Genomic DNA, 19,973 nt, shown 5'->3' on the forward strand with positions numbered 1-19,973 from the left:
GTTGTAGTCTTTTGTTAAACTTAGCATTTTCTAAAATGTAATTTTGCTTGTTGACATATGCTTTTTTATGGTTAAGGTTCATTTTAAGGTATTTTCGGTTTGGTGTTTGTGTGTTTTCACTTGGGGGCTATAAATCTAAAATCACTGAATATCAATATTTCCTTTCCAGTCCTCAACAGGACTCCCTTTCTGGAAACGCCTCAGTGAAACTATACTTATAACCTCTATAATCCAGTAGGTGGCAGTAATGCGCTACACGCTATATTGGCAGCCGTGAATAAAAGATGTAGAAGAAGGAGTTAAAAGAGAAAGCAGTGATAGTTCACCTAATATTTGTTGAATTTTCGTGTGGTTAGTTTTAAACCCGGGGTTAACAGAGCAGTGATCTTTGTCGTCCAACTTAAATAAAAAAAAAAAAAAAGATTTTACGCATTTGCGAACACCGCGTAGGGTCGCTCTGCCTCAGATGAATTGAACTTTGACACACTAACCAGTGCACCGAGGCTGCTTGAGAGAAAGGCAGGCTCACTCTGAATTGAGCTTCAGTTAATTTAGCTGTTCTTCGGCGTACGGCTAACAGACTTGCAGAACTCAAGATGACCTCCAGGAAAATGGTCGAGTTGTTCTACGACGTGGTGTCCCCATACTCCTGGCTCGCCTTTGAGGTTTGTGTTTTTCTTTTGACATCTCAACAGCAGAAGATACACTTGGTTGAGCAGCTTCCCAACTATGACTTATGTTTACAGATCATGTGTCGCTACAGGAACGTGTGGAACATAGACCTCAAACTGCGACCTGCATTTTTGGGTGGCGTCATGCAGGCATCAGGTCAGGTCAACTCTTTGCAGGGTTTCCTCTGTGTTTATACATGCATGGAAACTGATGCATAAACACAAAAGTCTCACATGTGTCCTTCACGACAGGTAACAAACCTCCTGGCGTGGTTCCCAACAAATTCATGTACATGACCACCGATCTCCACCGTTTGGGAGACTATTTTGATGTCCCTTTGAAGCCACCAGCTGATCCCTTTAAAGCAATGTTTGAAAAAGGTACACACAAATCCCCAGATGAATACAGGATCATGATAATGCCCTTTAATCCACAAAACACACACACACACACACACACAAATGAGCTCAGATAACCACCTATTGTTGATTTTAGTGACTTTAGTACGTCACACTTTATTTATTAAACTCAATTATTATGCCAGTTTTGAGATCAAGACATTCTACGGTAGTGTAGAGTAGCTGAGTTTTCTCAACCGCACGCAGACATTTGAAATATTCTTTTGATAACTAATCTGATGTTATTTTATCTCCACTGACTGACTCTGAGCTGCTCACCTATCAAGTCCTGTCTTTTCTTGAGTCAGCTGACATTGCTTCAGGTTGATTGTGTGCTTATTTAATCAAACAAACTTGTTAAGAATTGTCAGCTTTTATAATTAAGGTCAATATTTACCACAGTCACTGGGATCATTTAGCTTGTCCACTCAGAGAAAATAAACTAGTTACTATAACGATGACTTCTCCAGGTTGTATCCAGGCTTTTGGCAGTCAGATGAATTAGACTTCAACCTTTAACAACCTTCTACAGGATAGTGTTTGCACACCCATGTATGGACAACCCTGGATGTCATTTTTTATGTAAATGCTGCCATTTTGTAGTTCTGTTGTTTCATATGTGAGGAGTTGATGCTTGTATGTGTGACATACGTAAGCTGCTCATGTTGAGGTGTTGCAAGTGAATAAAAGCTACAGTGGACAGAAGTGGTCATTAAAGGGGCTGCTGTGAGGTTTCTATGGTGAGCAGCCGTAGTAACAACAGGACAGAAAGTTGTGAACACTGAAGACGATTGGAAAAGGACTGGAGATAGCATCACAATTATTATGGATATGACTGAAACCTAGCTGATGATAATTTTATGACACCTGGAAATTCATGATTTCATTTTGATGGCTGTTCAGGATTAACATGATCTTATTTAAAAATCTTATATACCTTCAACTTCCACATTTTTGGTTATAGATATTACTAAATCACAATATTGAGTTTCAGTAATTATAATTCCCATTCATGGAAACAATCAGAATCAGAAATACCTTATTAATACCAGAGAGAAATTGCCACCACTGTTTTATAGCTGTAGTTCTAGCAGATGTTTGCAGTGCATTTAGAGAAAAAAAAAAAACACATTTACACTGAAGGCCAGTGATAGAAACTCTTAATGAGGGATTTTAGTGAAGCAGATGCTCAGTCAGATGTGACGTCCTGATTTAGCCTCTTTATAGTTATTATAAAGGAAATAGTTGTGTATATATCAAGTCATGAAATTTAGTGTAGCTCTCTATTGTGAAAGACTTTTCTAAGCAACCTCTGAGTTGCATCACCTCACATATTATAAATGATTTAACTACATGTGTGACTGTAAGTCTGTTGGGAGATTAATGTGGAATATTCTAATATTCTCAAGCTCTGCTTGTAATCCAGTCTTGCACTAGAGAGAAGAAATGCTGCTTCTTTATAGAGCTAATTCCAATCAGACAGAATCTTTTGATAATCCCTTTTCTTTTCTTTCTTAGGCTCCCTGACAGCAATGCGATTTGTGACAGCAGTGCAAGAGAGGGAGAAAGGTGGAGACGAGCAGGTGGAGAAGGTTTCCCGTGAGCTGTGGAAACGCATCTGGAGTGAAGACAAAGACATCACAGAACCTGCATCACTGTCTGAGGTACATTTATTTTATCATTACTTTTCCTAACACACTGGGTGAATTTTAAAATGTTTCAAGTAAAACTTTAAACTCCCCACGTTTTAATATTTATATATTTATTCTGCAGGCAGCAATGAAAGCAGGATTTTCTGGCAGCGAGATCGAGGAAATACTGAAGTTGTCCACCTCGAAGGAAGTCAAAGACAAGCTTAAAAATGCAACACAGGGTGCACTAAATTATGGGGTTGGTTGTTCTCCTTGTAAGTTCAGTGACAGAGTAAAAAGATTTTGCAGTACAATGAACAAAATCTTCCCCCCTCCTCTTCCTCCTTACCGTTCCAGGCATTTGGCTTCCCCATGGTGGTGTGTCATGTTGATGGAAAGCCACTGATGTTTTTTGGATCTGACAGATTTGAGCTCATGGCCCATTGCATTGGTGAGAAAAAATACCCGACACTTTAGTTTCTTCCAAATTACAATTTTTACTTCTGTTGTCTTTTTTGTCTAATTTAGTTTATTTTTTATTTCATGTCATTGCTGGACACATCTTATACATGCTACCCCATCATATTCAGTTAAAGCTTATTCTGTCAGAAAATCCAGCACTGAATGCGTTTCTCTCTGTGATTTGCACATCATATGATATTAGATTGATTGTTATTCTGTCTTTTCAGGGGAGAAGTGGCTAGGGCCAAAACCTGATCACGCAACTGCCAAGCTGTGAGATGAGAGCTGCCTTCATGCTCTGTTGATTTGCTCGGTGACTGGAATACTATTATTGATTTTTCCATAACACTTCATGATCCATATTTTTTAAATATGTGCCTTCTGAAAACAAGCTGTTTATTTCCAATAAGCCCACAAGAACTAATCGCTGGTGCAAATAATGTAACATAACTGTGCTGCCATGACAATTTACAGATAAAAAGCAGGTTTGTTTTTCCTGTGAAACACAAAGGTGTGATTGTTTTTAAGCTACTGTTTATGTTGTGGGTACAAAATTAAAATGCACATTGTATTAATCTGATATATTTAGTCTTGCATGTGATGTTGCTCCATAATTTGTGAAACCATCAGTGAAATATATTGGTCCAAGCAGATGGCACTCATGGTCCAAAGAAAGGGGTGTTGTTGGTTCTGAAAAGGGGAAAAACTAATCTTTATACTGACTGGAAAACTAAGGCCGTCCGTTCCTTTAGTGGGAAGATTTCTCTCTGTGTTAGAGTTATTATATTTTATCGGTTGTGTTGCTTGTAAGTTAAACCTCAGAAATTTTCTAAAAAGTAATTGGATATCCTAATTAAACAAATGAGGTGTCAAACATACACTTTTTCAATGATTTTTGGAAAGTGATTTATATTACAAATTTGTTAGTGACAAAAGTTGCCATTGAGATTAAAGCAGGGTGTTTTAATCATTGGGAAGACAGTGAGGCATCTGTGGGTTTGTTTGTTTTGAATAAAGACGAGAGATTTATTAAAGTTGGAGCTTCAAAATTCTTTGTAATGACCAGAGAACCTTGGGCTTGAATAACCCAAACTTGGACTGAAAAGTTAAAAGTTTTAACTTAAAATGGTGAGTAATGAGTAAACTGGTTTCCTACAGGTGAAGTGTTACAGAGGGTGAGGTGAGCCTAAGATGGGAGGTAAGTGGTTTGAGTGGGCCAGGCAAGGGTCGTTACAGTAAATGTAGACGTCTAAGACAAATGCAAGAGGCAAGACTGAGGCAGGAAAACAAGGTCACACACTCTGTGGTGGAACAGCTGTGGTAAAGACACTGGATCACTGAGTAAATGGCTACCAACAATCTGGCACTGGAAGAATCATCAGAGGACACTTAAATATGAGAAACAGGTGAGCAGCATGACTGCAGTTACCAGGCTCAAGTGGACACAATCAGGAGCCTGATAAGCAAAGCACCAAACAGATCCTTTATCAGTCCTGGAATTGTCTTTTTTTAATGTTTATCTTTAATTCAGACAGGGCAAATTCACAAAAACATACATATAGTCATCTAACAATACAATTATACCCATTGATGTCTGAAAAGGGGTCGGGAGAAGTAAAACTTATTTATTCCTACCCATTCCTAACCCATAATTAATAATTACTCTTTACAATCATCTGCTTCTCAAATGTTGTGGATTTAAGAAAGGATAAAGTATATATATATATATATATATATATATATATTTATATATACACACACAAACATCACACCTACATTCATACACACACATACATACATATCTACATGCACATACACACAGATTTTCCTTCACTTATACCCTTATGTATACCCATACATATATACAGCAGCAGGGTGTACCCTGGACACTCACTCCTTGGCATAATTTAAATGGTGGGAAGAAGCAAGAGTACCCAGAGAAAACCCACATACACGCAAACTCCAAACAGAAAGGCCAGTGTTTGAACCCTGCCCCCAGCCGAGCCTCGAACCAGTGACTTTCTTGCTGTGAGGCCACGGTTCTAATCACCACACCATAGTGTAGCCCAAATTTTGAATTATCCCAGGAAAATATCAGGAAATATGACCATAACATATCTCATGACAAAGTGGGTCATGCAGTAAACCCAGAGCCCTCCATGTTACCAAATAATGTTATATGAAGATCAACACTGATGTAACCTAATCAGTCCTTGGCCATTTGAATAAAAGCTGTCCTCTCAAAGTTTTGGCTATGTTTCTTATACTGAGGGCAGTTTCCAGCAGTCCACCTCTGTGGTTTAACCGGTTGTGGCATTGTGTGGACATGAGGGAGAATTATTTTAAACTACTTTAATGGTCCTGTACACAACTTTAGGGAGTGGTCAGAACATTAGTCAACTCACTGGAAGAGTGAGTGTTTGCTCCTCTTTGTATGAAAGCATTGGTTTTTCTGAAGTGGGTGTTTTGTTTTAGGGTTTATGGGAGATTGACAATCTGTCGAGTGTAAATAAATTTTCCACCAAAAGGAGTTTGTTGTATTGCAGGTCCTTGCTGCACCACACGGGATAGGCCAAGTAACAATTATGATGGTTTTATTACAATTTCAATGTTACAATAAAATTAGAAAGTGAGTAATAAGTGACTCAGCTGCTAAGATTTCCCAAATATGTCCATTCTAGACAAAGCATCTGAATAGTATGCCATGACTCTTGACTTGGATTCAGCTTAAGTAACCCAATTAGTACATTCTCTTAAGGCAAGGCAAGGCAAGGAAACCCTTTAGAGCCCGACCCAAGAAAAAAAGAATGGGGAGAAAAGTCTATTATTCTTTATTTTGCCATTTAACAGAGTGCAAAAGAAAATAATTAACCAAAAGAATTGTGATTATTTTGTAATTATAGGATATTTGTTTTCTCTATCACACCGGAAGCACATATTGCAATAAAGAGGTGAGGGAAAAATCTGTGGCCTGTTTCATTTGATTAAATAATGGTTAATGAAGTTAAGTTTAAAAAGAAGATGATGATATTTAATTTTTATATATGTGTACATAGATTTAAAAAAATATATATAATTAGGCTTAACTTTCATAATTCAGAGCTTGATATATCCAAAACTCATGCATTCTCTATTTTAAGTATCTGTGTTGAATGTGCACGCCTAGAGAGAAATGCAGTTTATTATTGCTGACAAAATTATCTTAAGATAGCAAAGCCTGTCATACTAGTTCCAGGTCAAAGGGCCAAAACACGCTCAACAAAAGGCTGGAAACTATAAAAAAAATGAAGAGCAGTAGGACCAGTTTCCCCAAACAAAGAGGAAAGTAGTGAGGCAAGTTGTTCCTGACATGCATAAGCTTTAACTAAGAGACAATTTACAGAATGTGGCAGAGCAAAGTCTACAGAAGGACTTTGAATACCATACATCAGATTAAAGTCTGAAGTATTAACTATTGAGACAGACCAGAGGTAAGAGGAGGGTGTAAATAGGTGAGAAGAAGGATGTGGTGCAGGTGAAGAGGGTGGAGTTCAGAGAGTAGAGAGGGTGGAAAGTAGACAAACAGAGCAGCCAATTGATCCCCTGAGCCTGACAGATCACCTGAGAGAAACAAGACAATGAGGATCTGAACAGCACAGCGTAACACTTGCTGCGACCATGTATGGAAAGTGCTTGGTTTAGTGAAGGAGGAAAACATGAGCCTGTAATAGAAGGATCCAAATATTCATTTATTTTCCTTGAAGTAGAGGAGTTCACTGAAGGATTTGAGGTAAGATTTTCTTATTTACATCCATCTTCTATAACACCTTACAGTTGTAAGACAAGAAAACATCAGGGAGGTGGTGCGAGTTGAATTATCCACAATATGTTTCATTAATATATTATGTTAGCAGCATTTTGGTGATTTTAATGACATTTTCAGTGTGAACTGGTGCTATTTATGTTTGACAATTGGGTGTGTAGAGAAACACAAGCTTTAATGAGACAAAAAAAATGCAGATGAACAGGTTTTAGGCTCTTGGATCTTACGCAAAAGAATGATCATGTGGATAAAGGGTTTCCATGCGGGGCCTTTTGTGTCTTGTTTAATGCTTCGAAAGCTGGAGTGAATGTACATAATAAGGATTTTTTCAGTTGGGGTCTTGTATAATTTCAACTTGGTCCTAGAAATTTGTCCTCTAAGATTAAAAGTTCTGGTGGGATTTGTCACAAAAACTTATGATATCAGCGTAAAAGAGTTGTGTGCAGCAGAGGGGAAACATCGACCTGCCTTAGGTTGATGTTTCCCCTCTGTTGTTAGATTGATGTGACACACCATCCGAAGTTCCTGGTCTCAGTAACCTTATGTAACTGCTTACCTGTTAGAGTCATGTTACTAATAACAGACCTTACTCTGGGTTCAACATGGATATCCATGACCTTTTTTTTTTTTTTTTAATCATGTTAATTTGTTTCTCTTGATCTCTTTTCATCATCATTTTTACATTTGACAGAATGTCTAGTTTGTCGAACGCAGACTATCGCTGTGCGCATGGGGACACCATCTGTGGTAAGCTACATCAGCATAAACACAATTTTAGTTTTTTTTATTTCTTGTCTCAAAATACAAAAATAAGCTGCGATTATCTGTTGAGTAAACATGCCAGCTCAACCTGTGCAAACAGGCCTTTAAGATGTCAGAGTTACTGTAACACTGGTGTTTCCTTGTTTCTGTTCCTGCTGCAGAGGTCCGTCTGTATGAGCAGGAGGTGATTGTCGTACCCGTCCTCCTGCTTGCCACCTTCTTGGTCACTCTGGTTTTCATCCTCCTGCTGCGATTCTGCCCAGAGAGGGTCGATCGAATCCGACCACATGCCTCAAAGTCCACTTCCAGGTCCACTTCCAGGAGAGTTCTGCATGGCATTGATGGTGAGTGACTAGAGCAGATAAAAACAAAAATTAAAACAGTGTTGTTGGCTTCAAAACTAGTTCTTGATCTTTTACTAAATCTTTTTTTTAAATGATTTGATATTCAAGTCTATCATACCTTTAAATTGTCTTTTTTATGATTTTTTTATTAACACTAAAGACATTGAAGATTAAGAGCAAAAGTAACTGCTGTCATCTTTTGTGTCAGCTGTTGGCTTTAAAGGTTGCAGCTGTTGGTCACAACATTGGACATTAGCAGTTTAACTGAAGCCCCGCTATTTAGTATTTACATATTTTACATAAACAGTCACTAGTGGCTTATGGCACACTGTAGTGTTGAGGATGGCAGATTTTTATCTCCTGTGAAAATCCAGAGGATAATGAATCGCAGCAAGAAAAAATGCATGTGCAATTATAAGTGTAACTAAAAAAATAAGTGGTTTTATAAAAGAAGTGAAAAGTTGCATTAACTGTCTTAAAATGTCTTTTTACCAGTAATGAAGAGCTGTATGTGTTCTGAACTTGTTATTTTACCCCACTAAATTCACCATTATTTACAGAAAAGTAGGCTAGCACCAAGGAAAACAAAATTACAATGATGTGTAAATCATTTAAATCCTATAGTTCAATTAAAGTAGCACAAATACACCATATCAAATATTAAAGATTTATTTTCCTTTGGATTGTTTTTTCATTTTAAATTTGAAACCAGTGAAATTCTAAAATAAAAAAACAGGGTCTGAGTTCATTTTACATAAACTGAGATAAAGAGAAAATTAAATAGCTGTATTGAAAATCTTTTTGCAAATCATAGATGTTCATCTGTACCAAAGAGGATTGGAATCATCTGTTTTTTTTGTTTTTTTTTGTTTTTTTATCGTTTTTTTTTTTTTTCTTTTTTCAGTGTACCATTTAAAACTCAGTATCTGTGATTGTATAGGCTTTTAGTAGTGCACATGGCATGGGTACAGATGCAACCAGACCGACCTCTCCCAGCTGAATGCCGGCCACTTTGCAGCCAGTTTCAGCCATTTGCTTTGCAAAGAATCACCTGGAAAGTAAATGACCCATGCATGAAGCAGCTGGCAATTTTAAATGGTTAAGTTTTAACATCTGTGAGGGCACACAAACAGTTGTATTTATCCAGACTATTACTTTTACCAGGTAGACCTTAACAGGTCTCTCTTCTAAAAAATGCTCCACTTTTTAGTGTCTCAGTTTTTTGGGAAATTCCGACATCCTCCTCAGACATCATCTTGAAACATTTTTACTTCGTATCTGCACAAATCAATAAATCTTGACTTCAAGAAGAAAAATAACGTGTTTAATGTCCATCAGTGGTTTTTATTTCTGTTCACTCACTCTCATATTATTACTTCCAGTTATCACTGAGGGTAATCATGCTCTTCCTGTCTGTAGCTCCTCCAGGTATCAATGTTTTAGAGCATGAGAGCATCGCCTTGGATATGCCCAATTCCTACTCCACCTTCCAGCCCCCGAACTCTTACATCACAAAAAACCTCTCTACAACCGTGAGCACACCTGCACCTCCAGCCAGCCCCCAACCCCAGCCCTACACGCCTAGTTTCATTCCCATTGCCCAGCCCAGAGAGTTGCCCCGCCAGAGGCTGCCAGAGTCCTTCAACCTGGTCACCCCTCTGCCTGCTGCCTTCTCCCTGCACTCTGACGCCCCTGTGTCCTTCTACAGGGCTCGTATGGAAAATAGGAATGTGATACTGCGAGTGCTAAATGGTGAGAGTTTAAACATAAATATAAGCAAGTCCTTCTTTCAAGATAAGTTACTTAATCATCTCTGTTTTATTCTTCCCCTGCCGCAGACTCAGCCGATGCCACAGAGAGACACAGCTTCCTGGGCTTTGCATCGTTCCTGGCCCAGCTGGGTCCACATCCATTCCTGCCAGAACTCCTTGGTGTGGTCTCACTTCGTGCACCTCTTGTCACAGTTGTGGAAGAGTTGGAAAACAGAGACCTGCTCAGCTTTTTGTGGCAATGCAGACAGGTAGGGAGCATGAGGGGAACATTCTTACAAAGCTTTACGTCTGCAGTGTGTGTTACAGCAAAGAAACCAGTTAAACAAGTAGAAAATGTCTCACCATCCAGATGTAAATCATCACAAATACTTTGTTTTTCCAGGATCAGATGGATCCTCCATGTGAAATGACTGAAAGAAGAATATTTACCATGGCCAATCAAGTAGCTTCTGCCCTGGTTAGTATGTTAATTACGCTATATCTCCACCTCTTCTTGGCTTTCAATCAGGGACACAGCTAGAGCCAGCATAGACATGTTACTAGAGTTCCTATCTTAAACTCCATCAGTTTTATACACCTATCATACCTGATAATCTCAAAAACTATTTGTTCCTTTTTTAACCCTATAATTTCATTTCTTTTCCCTTTTGTAAAGCGAAGAGTTTCTAAATTACGTTTAACAGAAACACATTTTTACTTTTCTTTTTATTCCTTTTCTGAATCCACTCCATCAAATTTGCTTTTCTTTTCATTTTTTAACACTTTGCTCTTAAGATAACCATTTAAAGGTCTGTGTGAAATCTCTGTCTTGCTGCAGGAGTTCCTTCACAGTAAAGATCTCCTCCATGGAAACATTCGGGCCCGCAGTGTGTTGGTCAGTAATCAGCTCACAGCCAAGCTCTGGGGTCTGCACGGAGTCTACACACGGAAGAACAAGGGAGCTACTCAGAGGGATGATCCCAGCATGAAGAAGTGGCAGGCACCAGAGCTGTTAGTCAGGAGGCCTGCGAGCCAGCGCAGCGACATGTGAGCTCTTTTTTTCTTCCCCCCTTTATTCCATTTCCATTATATCCTTGCAGACAAGCTCCGGCTCAAAAAACAAAGCTGTTTTTAGACGCTGCTGAGAGCGTGTTTTGCTTTGCATACAGTAATTTTGTAGAGTGATTATCAAACTAAATACATAACTAACATATGGATATCTGCATGTCCCTCTCTAGCTGGTCATTCGGCATATTATTGTATGAAATGGCAACTTTGGGTAAGTTCAGCTTTAATTTTTCTAAATATAGATCCTGAGAAATGTTCTTTTTGAACTGACTTTTACTGGAAGTTGTTCTGTTTAACAATATAAGAGAATATTCTAAACTATTAAAAAATAGCCTTTTGTTTTCTTTTGCATTGACCATCCACAAACCCTTAGGGATAATCTGCAAGTTAACAACTTGTGTTAAATTATTTCCCCCAGAAATCAGATTTAGAATAAAAGAATAATTTAATATCTAAGCAAAATCTTCTGTTTAAAATAAATATTTATTTTTTTATTTGTTGCAGTCTACTTTTTACATTTTAAATATTGTTGAATGGGCATGCTTAAAAACAAAATGATCTCCTCATATCCCAACAATTATAATTTTAAGTTCCTTGTAATGTTAGAATAGACATGAACCAGCTATTATGGCCTCAAACTAACACACATAGTATAGTTTATAGTAATATCCTATTAAATGGTGTATTCTGAGGATTTTGTCTGTATCACTTGCCCCTGCCTCTTTCTTGTACTTCTTTTCACATGGTAGCATAAAATAATTTCTGTTTGCTCTACAGGTGATGCTCCGTTTGCAGAGATTTCAGTTAATGAGCTCCTGCAGTTTCATCAGAGAGGAAAAAGTCTGAAGAAACCCTCCAATTGCTCCAACACACTGTGAGTATCCACTGCATGCTCCAGATAATGAAACACCAAACTTGTAGCAATTCAGAGCTTACAGTCTTTTTTTTTTTGTGTTTGTTTGTTTTAGGTTTGCCCTCATGAAAAGCTGCTGCCAGTGGAAAGAACAAGATCGACCCTCCTTGGCTGAAGTGAGCCGAAAGCTTGTTTCGGGAGAGAAAAGTGCCTCTGATAAAGTCCTCAAGGCGTCTGGGACAGTAAACATTGAACAGTACCTGCAGGAGGCAGGATATGGAGAATCCAACAGCTACACTGTTTTCTGATCACGTCCAGAACCGGCCAAGGAGGAGAAGTAATTACACTACTGTCTGAAACCCCAATGGTGCACTTTTATGAGCAGTTCAAGTGCTTCAAACTCTGAATGACGAGTATTGAAAAGGCAACTTACATTATTTTCCTTCATTATATTAATTAACGGACAAGCAAAACCTCAATGTTTCTGTTTAACTTAGTAAACCATTAACATTTATCTGAATAAAACCAGGGTTTAGATGGGGAAGTATAACGTCATATTATTGTATTACAGCTAGAAATTGTAAACCTGACCAGTGTATAGCTGCTACATCCAGAACTTGTGGTTGATCCTGTCCATAAAAGGTTTGCAAAGCTTTCTAAAAAGGCCAATCTAATAACAGATGTAATTTTTCTGTATTTATTACCAAAGCATTTTGTACAATGCCAAATAGGCAGAATTATGAAGGTGAAAAACAAGAACGTTATTAAAGCTGTTATACGTCTACATTGTTTACTCAGGAGGGACAGTTATGTGAAAAAACATTTGCTTAAATTGGTTTATAAACTATACATTAAGTGCAAATGAGGATGACTTTTTTTTTCTTTATTTTTAAACTGAAATCCTTTTGAGGAATAAAATGCCACACACCGCTCCAGCAACAGGTTCTTTTTATTGATAGTACTGCATGCATGTACAGAAAGCACTTCCATTCATCCCTGGAGAGAGCAAACCATGGTGAATACCTACTTCCAGGTAGTTAAGTTGATTAAAGCTGCTAAAACTATTTTGTTTTCATGAAAAAATAATTCTGATTGTACTATAAAATGGAGAAAATACAAAACTAAATTTTCAATAAATGCTAAAATAAACTAATCACAGTACCAGGCTGTTTATGAGTGTTATTCTTTGTCTGTGTGACTGGAGCCTGGGTTAAACATCTGTAACAAAAACAAGCACAATTATAAAAAAAAAAAAAAGACTAACAACATAAACCTAACTGGATGTTGTTTACATCACTTCATATCATGTCAGTAAAGTTAAAGCACCTCTTGTAGTACATCTAGAAGGTAACATTTTTTTTTGTCCCAAACAAGCAAACCTTTAAGTCAAAAGACATGGAAGCCTGGCAGATTTACAGTTTCTAAAGAAAATACGTACAAAACATTTTAACTCACAGTGAGAGAGAGGAGAAAAAAGACAAACATTACTGACATGGATACTTCAAACCATATCCATCACATAACAGCATACATACTATTTTGCACATTCAGCGTCCAGAGAGTAAACGTTCCATCACCATGTATCCACATGATTGACGGGGCACCATTGTTTGTAAGAAAGGCAACCGTACGGTGTCTAAGAATCTCAGTTTTACTTGTAAAAGTCCAAGTTTTGATTCCAGCGAGACATTCAAAATGAGAAAACAATCCTTACTCGCGCAGACTGTTGATGGAGGCACAGATCTTAAGAGCTGGACCGAGTTTAATATTCATGGTGGAGATCAGATGGTCCTCTCGCAAAAGCAGCAGAGCCTGTCCGTCTATTTCCTGCGACAGAAACTGGGACGCCAACTCCTCACAGCCTAAATACAACAGTAAAAGAAAGAGAAGCAATCATCAAGTTGCTTGCATCAGCACATCTGAAACAAAGTATTAACTAATAGCTGAACGCCTACCTTGCAAGGAGGAGATAAACCTACAGACTTCTTCCACACTCCACTGAGAAGGAGTTGCAGAGAGAAAGTTAGCTCCCTCTAGTGGGAGGTTTCCAGGTGCTGCGCTGTCAGACTGTGGCGCATTGTGGGCAGCTCTGGAGCAGGAGTGTGAAGAGCTTGGGGACAGCGAAGGAGAATCATCCTCCTCTTCTTCCCCATCGCTGGATAGGTCTTCAGAGCGGCTGGACTCAGAGTGGCACTAAAGACAGAATAGAACAAAGTCACACAATAAATTCACCATAACATTATTTAGTGGATATAATCAAACTGTACAATAATAAAATAGTCTTTTCTGTATTTTGTCTTTCACTATCCTTGAGCACTTTCACCCTTCAGTGAGTGCTCAACTGTCTGTGGATGTAAATCTTCATTTAAACTACATAGAGTTTGAGAAAAATACACTTTAAAATGGCAGATCTCACCTTGACAGATAGGTGCTTGGTTGACATTTTATTGTAGGTGACATTAGAGCCGCTCCTGCGAGAAGGGCCCCTAGGCCTTGCAGAGCTCTCCGTGGGTGCAGGAGGTGCCGCCTGCCCTGCAGCACTTCTCCCTCTGCTGCTCTTGAAGTGCTGGCTACAGCTTACATTATACCTGCAAGTTGACAAACAGTCTGAGGCTACTCGAGCTCACAGAAAGACTCCAACACACATTAAAGCTGCCGCCAGTCTCTCCGAACTAACTGCCTCCCTGTACAAGTATCCACTTTTACTTCTTATAACTGCAATTAATGTAAAACATGTATTCTTTATTTAAGCTCTGAATTTATTTTTTTTAACACCTTTGACCAGGCAAACAGATTTTATTTTGCTATTCGTAACAAAACAAAACAAAAAAAACTAAGAAAAACTTTTGCAAGGAATAATAATAATAATAATAATAATAATATTAAAAACTCAAACCTTCACCCTCAAATTCCAAACTTTAAAGAGCTTGTGGATTTCTAATCCAAGCATTCACCGATCAAAGTCTAAGGTGAACTAATCAGTGGCATCAGCTGGTACAGCCTTTAGCTGTGCTAGCTTGTGCTAATTTTCAAATACATGCATATCCTGCAGTGCTTGGTTTTACAGGTGAATGACACACAATCAAATAGATAACCCTTCAAAAGAAAGCTTTATGAAAGAGGAAATTGTACCTCTTAGCACAAGTATTAGAGCAGAACCTCTTCGATCCCCTGAACTGACTGGCCGGGGCGAGGCATCCACAGTACTCGCATTTCAACACTGTGAGTGAGATGACAGACTACACATTCAGCACACTGACTGAACAGACAGCTTTGGAGTATCATTCTTGATGACAAATTCCCTTACTTGGGGGTCCATTCTCTGTACGGCCAACAAGAGCAAAATCTCTGTCTTTAAGGAGTCCAGCAACCTAAAACATCAGACACAAGCATGAAGGTCAGATACTTTTCCAGATGAAAAATGTCATTTAGTTAAATATTTGAGCTGTTGTGTAGTCACATGACAAGATATACTTACAGGGAAAGGTTCTGCTCCCTCCTGAATCACAAAGCCCTCAATGAGGTGAGTGAGCACTTGAGGTTTGACCACTGCCTGAGGAACAGGTGCTCTGTCTTTGTCCCCGTGCCCAACTCTCGATAAGGGCAAATGAAAGGACAGGGTTGGAGGAGATGAGAATGCAGCTTCAATTGGAGGAACTAATGAGGGACAAAACAAACAAAAATTATGACCTGAACAAATACAAATAATTGTGTTTGATTTGGAGGTGGGAAACTGACTTACCTGGGTCCTTTGTTGGAGCAGGGGATAAAGGAGGAGCAGAATCCTTCATGGGTGCCGAATCTAAGGATTCTGCCATCTCATTTGGAGCATCACAGTCTGATTTTCTCTTCAGAGAACCAACAACAGGCTTTGACTAACAGTATGTGCAAAAAGAATCAGTGGTCAGTGATATTAATCCTAAAACTCAGTTGGAGCAGTACATTTTACAGTCAATGATCTTACCATAGCAGTGTTGTTGGAGACTGCGCTCACATTCCCACCAGATGGACTTTCCTGGGCTGTGCCGCTTCGTGCCTGAGCCAGGGCCACAGCTTGCGCATTTCCTGATAAGCTCTGCCTGGCTCCCACTAGCTGGACAGGGATGTGGGGAGAATTGTGACCTCCTGTGGTGGACTGACTGTTATTAGGTGGAGCTGGGAGAATGGGAGTTGGGTGTCGAGGGGGCAGCTGCACAGGCTGGCGGTGTCCCTGAGCAGTCTTGGGCTGAATTGGAATAGGACCTTTCTCAACGTTAGAGCTGGCCTGCTGCAGAGGCTGCACCACTAGAGTCTGTGTGTTAATGTTGGCTTTTGGTGCCACTGAGCCAATCGGGTAGCCTTGGGTGGAGGTAGTAACATTGGAAGTAGGCACCAGGATTACGGGGGCAGCAGAGGGTGAGAGCAGGAGCTGGGAGATAGGAAGTGCAGGAGTAGAAGCGGAAGAAGAGGAAGGGGCTACTGAGGCAGCAGGGGTGACAGTCACAGCAGCTTGGTTTCCAGTCTTCACAGTCATTGGGTTGGTGGCAGTCTGCTGATTAAAACTGGGTTTGGCTAGTTGTTGTTGCTGTTGTGGTTGCACTTGCTGCTGAGCTGTCTGGGGAAAAGTCTGTTGCTGCTGCTGAGTGACAGAAAAGCTGGCAGCATCTTTCCTCTCTGGAAGTTCAGACTTGACAGCAGCAGCTTTGGGAGTGGAAGCACAGTGTAGAGCTAGATTCTGCACCTGGGAGATACAGCGACAAGCAGTTTCTGATGAAACATATTTGCACTGAAATTGAACTCAAAAGTCTTCCTTTAATACAATTTATGAATTTAAATAGTACAGATTTCACATTATTGTTGTGGCAGCAGAAGTCAAACCTGATCATTGTCAGACTGGGCACTTGAAGTGGTGGAAGTAGCACCATGTTGTTGCTGCTGCTGCTGGGGCTGTTGCTGAGTCTGGGCAACAGTTGCAACAGTAGCTGTTGTACCACCAGGCATGAAGATGAGCTGAGAGGCAAGTGGAGCTCTAAGAGAGCGATTGACCTGTGTAAGGAGCAGCAGAAGTAGCCATAGCACATACTTCTGTTAAAGACTTGAAGCTTTTTCTCATTACCATGTTTCCGTCTTTGTACATCAAAGAATCAATCACTGGCTCAGCTGACAACAGTTATTCCGTAGAAAACTGCTGTACCTGCTCACAGACTCGTCGATTAATAACTAGACTCATAGAGTCTACGTATTAATAACAGAAGATACCAGCTTACATATTGGACACCTGCTACAAGCACAATGTGGTTGCATTTAAGTGATTATTACTTAAATGTGAACACAGTGGATAGTGATTGCTGACTTACCCTAAGATACATCTGTCCCTGTCCTGCTGTGTTTCCACCTAGTAGCACTGACTGGTTGAGAGCTGTTGTTGCTGCAGAGGTGGCTGGGCCATATGGACGAGGGCTTGTTATAGTCATTCCTGCAGATGTGGTGCTTGGGTTGACCTGCAAGAAACAGAAAATTATATATCTATAAGAAAACCTATTATATGCTTAAAAACACAGCTTATTAGTGTGAAATACTAGGCATAGAAACTTACAGTTGTGGGCACCTGAGATGTGCTGTTGCTTGGAGTATTGGACTGGCGACTAGCTGCAAGTGTGGCCTAGTTTTAAAAGTAAAAAGGAACATAGGGGATGTGATGATTGTCTTGCGATGTTATTCAACTTACTATGTGTTGCTTTCATAAGTTTGGTTACCTGTTGCACCGCAGCCAAGTTATGGAGTTGGGCATTATTGATCTGCTGATGTAGCATGAGCTGCTGGAAGTACTGAGCGGCATTAGGTTGTCTTTGCAGCGCTTGGAGAGCCTAAAAACACACATACATATCTTGCATCAATTTAAAAAGTACTTCACTGGTATAATAGTAGTTTGAGAAGTCTGTATATGATCACAACCACTCACCTGTACAGCTTGTCTCTCATATAAAGACATGTGGGCTATCTGAGGTGCTCGAGAGTTCCCACTTGTCTGAGGGTTTCCACTGGTGTTGCTTGTGTTTTGGTCTTCACCTGCATCCATATTTGCTGCTCCAAATAAAGACTTTTGATTTATTGCATAGTTATTAACAGTAACAATCTTAACTTTAGGTCCTATTGAACATTTGGTACGTCTCACTGTGGCAACACCTAAAATCACTAACATTCCAAAGTCTGATTTATTGCGACAAACAATTTTAATTAATATGTACAAACGGCATGAAATTTAAGTGTTAGTATTTCTGAAGTACACTGCAAACCCCAAAAGGTTGCAGTACATCAACCTTTCATTTTAGAGGTGCAACTGATTATTCCTTGTTTGCGATGCAACGCATAAAAGTCTAAGGTGTGTAAGCATGTTTATGGACGGACCAAATGTTTTCGCCACCACAACTTAACCAATAACGTAGAAACAAACGGGTGCACTTTGGTTTTCTCATTAGCACATCCCTTGTCATCATGATAGATGGGTTTGAGAAATAGAACAACACGGAGGAAAAGTTCAAAACATCAAAAGAAGCTAGCTATCGATCGGTGGCTAACTCCAATGGATTTTTGCTACTTGATTCTATCTCTACAACAGTCTGCCATGGGCCTGCTGGATCTAAAATGTGCAAACTGGGGTAGTAATTTAGATTTTTGTACAAACAGTAAAATGACTGCCAAAACAAGAAAAGTGTTAGCATTAAGTGTTAGTTAAACACAGGCTACTAGCAACGTTAGCTGCTTTCTGCAGCCAGAAAGCTAGCATCAATCACTCTTGCAACCCGTCAGCATTAATTATTTTTATGCACATATGTGCTTACCTCTTTTGGTTTATGTCCGTCCTTTTCACGGTTAAATGCAGCTAATTTACTACTTGAATGTTGGTTTTAACTGCAAACGACGAGAGCCCCTTTCAGGGTTTTTTATGTAGTCTATGGTTTTTGCCCCAATGAGGCCCCGCCCCCTTCCAGTCTTTCTTTTTTTTTTTTTTTTGTTTTTTTTTTTTTTTTTGGCGGTTTGCAAGCTTCAATTTTGTGCATTTCCGCCACCAACTGGTCCTCCACTGTGGAGGGAAATGCCTAAATGTCGCTCACTCTTAACCAAACTAGGAAAAACTAATGGCAAATTAATTTGGGTTTGGGGAGTTCTGAAAAACATGAACATACAATGAAAAATAAATTAATGTCATATTCTTTAATTTATAGAAGATGCAAAGATGTCAAATATTTAATTTGAGTTCTTCTTATTATATTGGAAGTTAAGGAAACAAACGTTTCCTTCAACTAATCAACTTTTGAGTTTCCCACAGAATTTAGTTGGGGTCACACTGAATCTTAACTGGCAGCTCATTTTTATTACAGTTTGGAACATTTCCTTTTTATTAACATCTACTTCTCCAATTGACATACTGCTGTAGAGAGTGTCATTATGTTCCACTTTAAGGTGCAACGCCTCTCTATTAAGTCTCAAATACTTTGCCTTGTTCTCAATAAGAAGTAAATGGAAATCAAAATTTCTCAGGGAAATCACTACTACTTGGGGTAAATACATTTATTTGATCAAAACCTCTTTTAATACATTTTTTTTCTATCTGCAGCAGCTTGTTAGGTTACTTAAATTTAGGTTTATAGAAATGGAGAAGAGGGCAGGGGAGATCTGCATGAGAGGTGGAAAAAATTTATTAGAAAGAGCGTCTAATTAGTCACAGTTGAGGTTTGAAAATAGGCCTTAACAACAGGAACAGAATATATAAAACCTGTTATCAAAACTGAAGTATTGGGAACATGTACTCTGGCATATATCAATACTCTTGTATTTAATTAGGTTTTTACTCTTGCTGCCATTCATAGTCATAATAATCCAACTGGGCGATAACAATTGAGATTATCTTCATACATTTAGATTTGATTTCGTTACATCCAGTTTTATGCAAGAAAAAAGTCTACGAAGAAGAGTTCAAATTGTCAGTGAAAATAAACAAAAAGATTTGTATAAGAAATTAAAAACTGAAGTGGCACATGCATATGTAGTCACCCCCTTTGTTAGGAAGCCCCTAAATAAGCACTTTCAAAGTTGTATTATTTGAATTTATTTCTTTATTTAGCTAGGAAAAGCCACATTTAAGATTAAAAATCTCCTTTTCAAGGGTGTCCTGGCCAATACATCAGCAGTTAAAAATGTACAAACACAAACACACATTCAAACCAACTAATAAACTAAAATCCTCCAA

At 39.0% G+C, this 19,973-nt stretch overlaps 3 protein-coding genes across 5 annotated transcripts; 2 read left to right on the forward strand and 1 right to left on the reverse strand.

Annotated features, from left to right (window-relative positions):
• Positions 1-278: 278 nt before the first annotated feature.
• On the forward strand, positions 279-4,041 carry LOC121641640 (glutathione S-transferase kappa 1-like). The gene is made up of 7 exons (XM_041987905.1): positions 279-665; positions 747-828; positions 924-1,052; positions 2,589-2,734; positions 2,844-2,960; positions 3,059-3,152; positions 3,391-4,041. Exons 1-7 carry the CDS (start codon positions 597-599, stop codon positions 3,438-3,440), a joined length of 687 nt encoding a protein of 228 aa, XP_041843839.1. The 5' UTR covers positions 279-596; the 3' UTR covers positions 3,441-4,041.
• A 2,517-nt stretch (positions 4,042-6,558) lies between these two features.
• styk1b (serine/threonine/tyrosine kinase 1b) lies at positions 6,559-12,904 on the forward strand. Its single transcript, XM_041987895.1, has 10 exons — positions 6,559-6,932; positions 7,657-7,712; positions 7,889-8,071; positions 9,491-9,823; positions 9,910-10,091; positions 10,226-10,300; positions 10,661-10,869; positions 11,061-11,101; positions 11,668-11,764; positions 11,859-12,904. Exons 2-10 carry the CDS (start codon positions 7,658-7,660, stop codon positions 12,049-12,051), a joined length of 1,368 nt encoding a protein of 455 aa, XP_041843829.1. The 5' UTR covers positions 6,559-6,932; position 7,657; the 3' UTR covers positions 12,052-12,904.
• On the reverse strand, positions 12,675-18,701 carry phc1 (polyhomeotic homolog 1). Of its 3 annotated transcripts, none has more exons than XM_041987880.1 (15): positions 18,565-18,701; positions 17,685-17,806; positions 17,479-17,589; positions 17,319-17,384; positions 17,080-17,223; positions 16,601-16,768; positions 15,708-16,463; positions 15,486-15,618; positions 15,222-15,400; positions 15,051-15,114; positions 14,876-14,963; positions 14,160-14,331; positions 13,699-13,936; positions 13,458-13,605; positions 12,675-12,961 (listed from the first exon to the last, which is right to left on the reverse strand). In XM_041987880.1, exons 2-15 carry the CDS (start codon positions 17,799-17,801, stop codon positions 12,883-12,885), a joined length of 2,463 nt encoding a protein of 820 aa, XP_041843814.1. In that variant the 5' UTR covers positions 17,802-17,806; positions 18,565-18,701; the 3' UTR covers positions 12,675-12,882. The 3 variants fall into 3 exon arrangements, with proteins under 3 accessions (XP_041843814.1, XP_041843815.1, XP_041843816.1); XM_041987881.1 differs by having other exon boundaries at positions 17,685-17,822; XM_041987882.1 differs by having other exon boundaries at positions 12,675-13,605.
• Positions 18,702-19,973: the final 1,272 nt, after the last annotated feature.

This window comes from Melanotaenia boesemani, chromosome 6 (assembly GCF_017639745.1).
Source record: "Melanotaenia boesemani isolate fMelBoe1 chromosome 6, fMelBoe1.pri, whole genome shotgun sequence".
In the NCBI taxonomy this organism is placed as follows: domain Eukaryota; kingdom Metazoa; phylum Chordata; class Actinopteri; order Atheriniformes; family Melanotaeniidae; genus Melanotaenia; species Melanotaenia boesemani.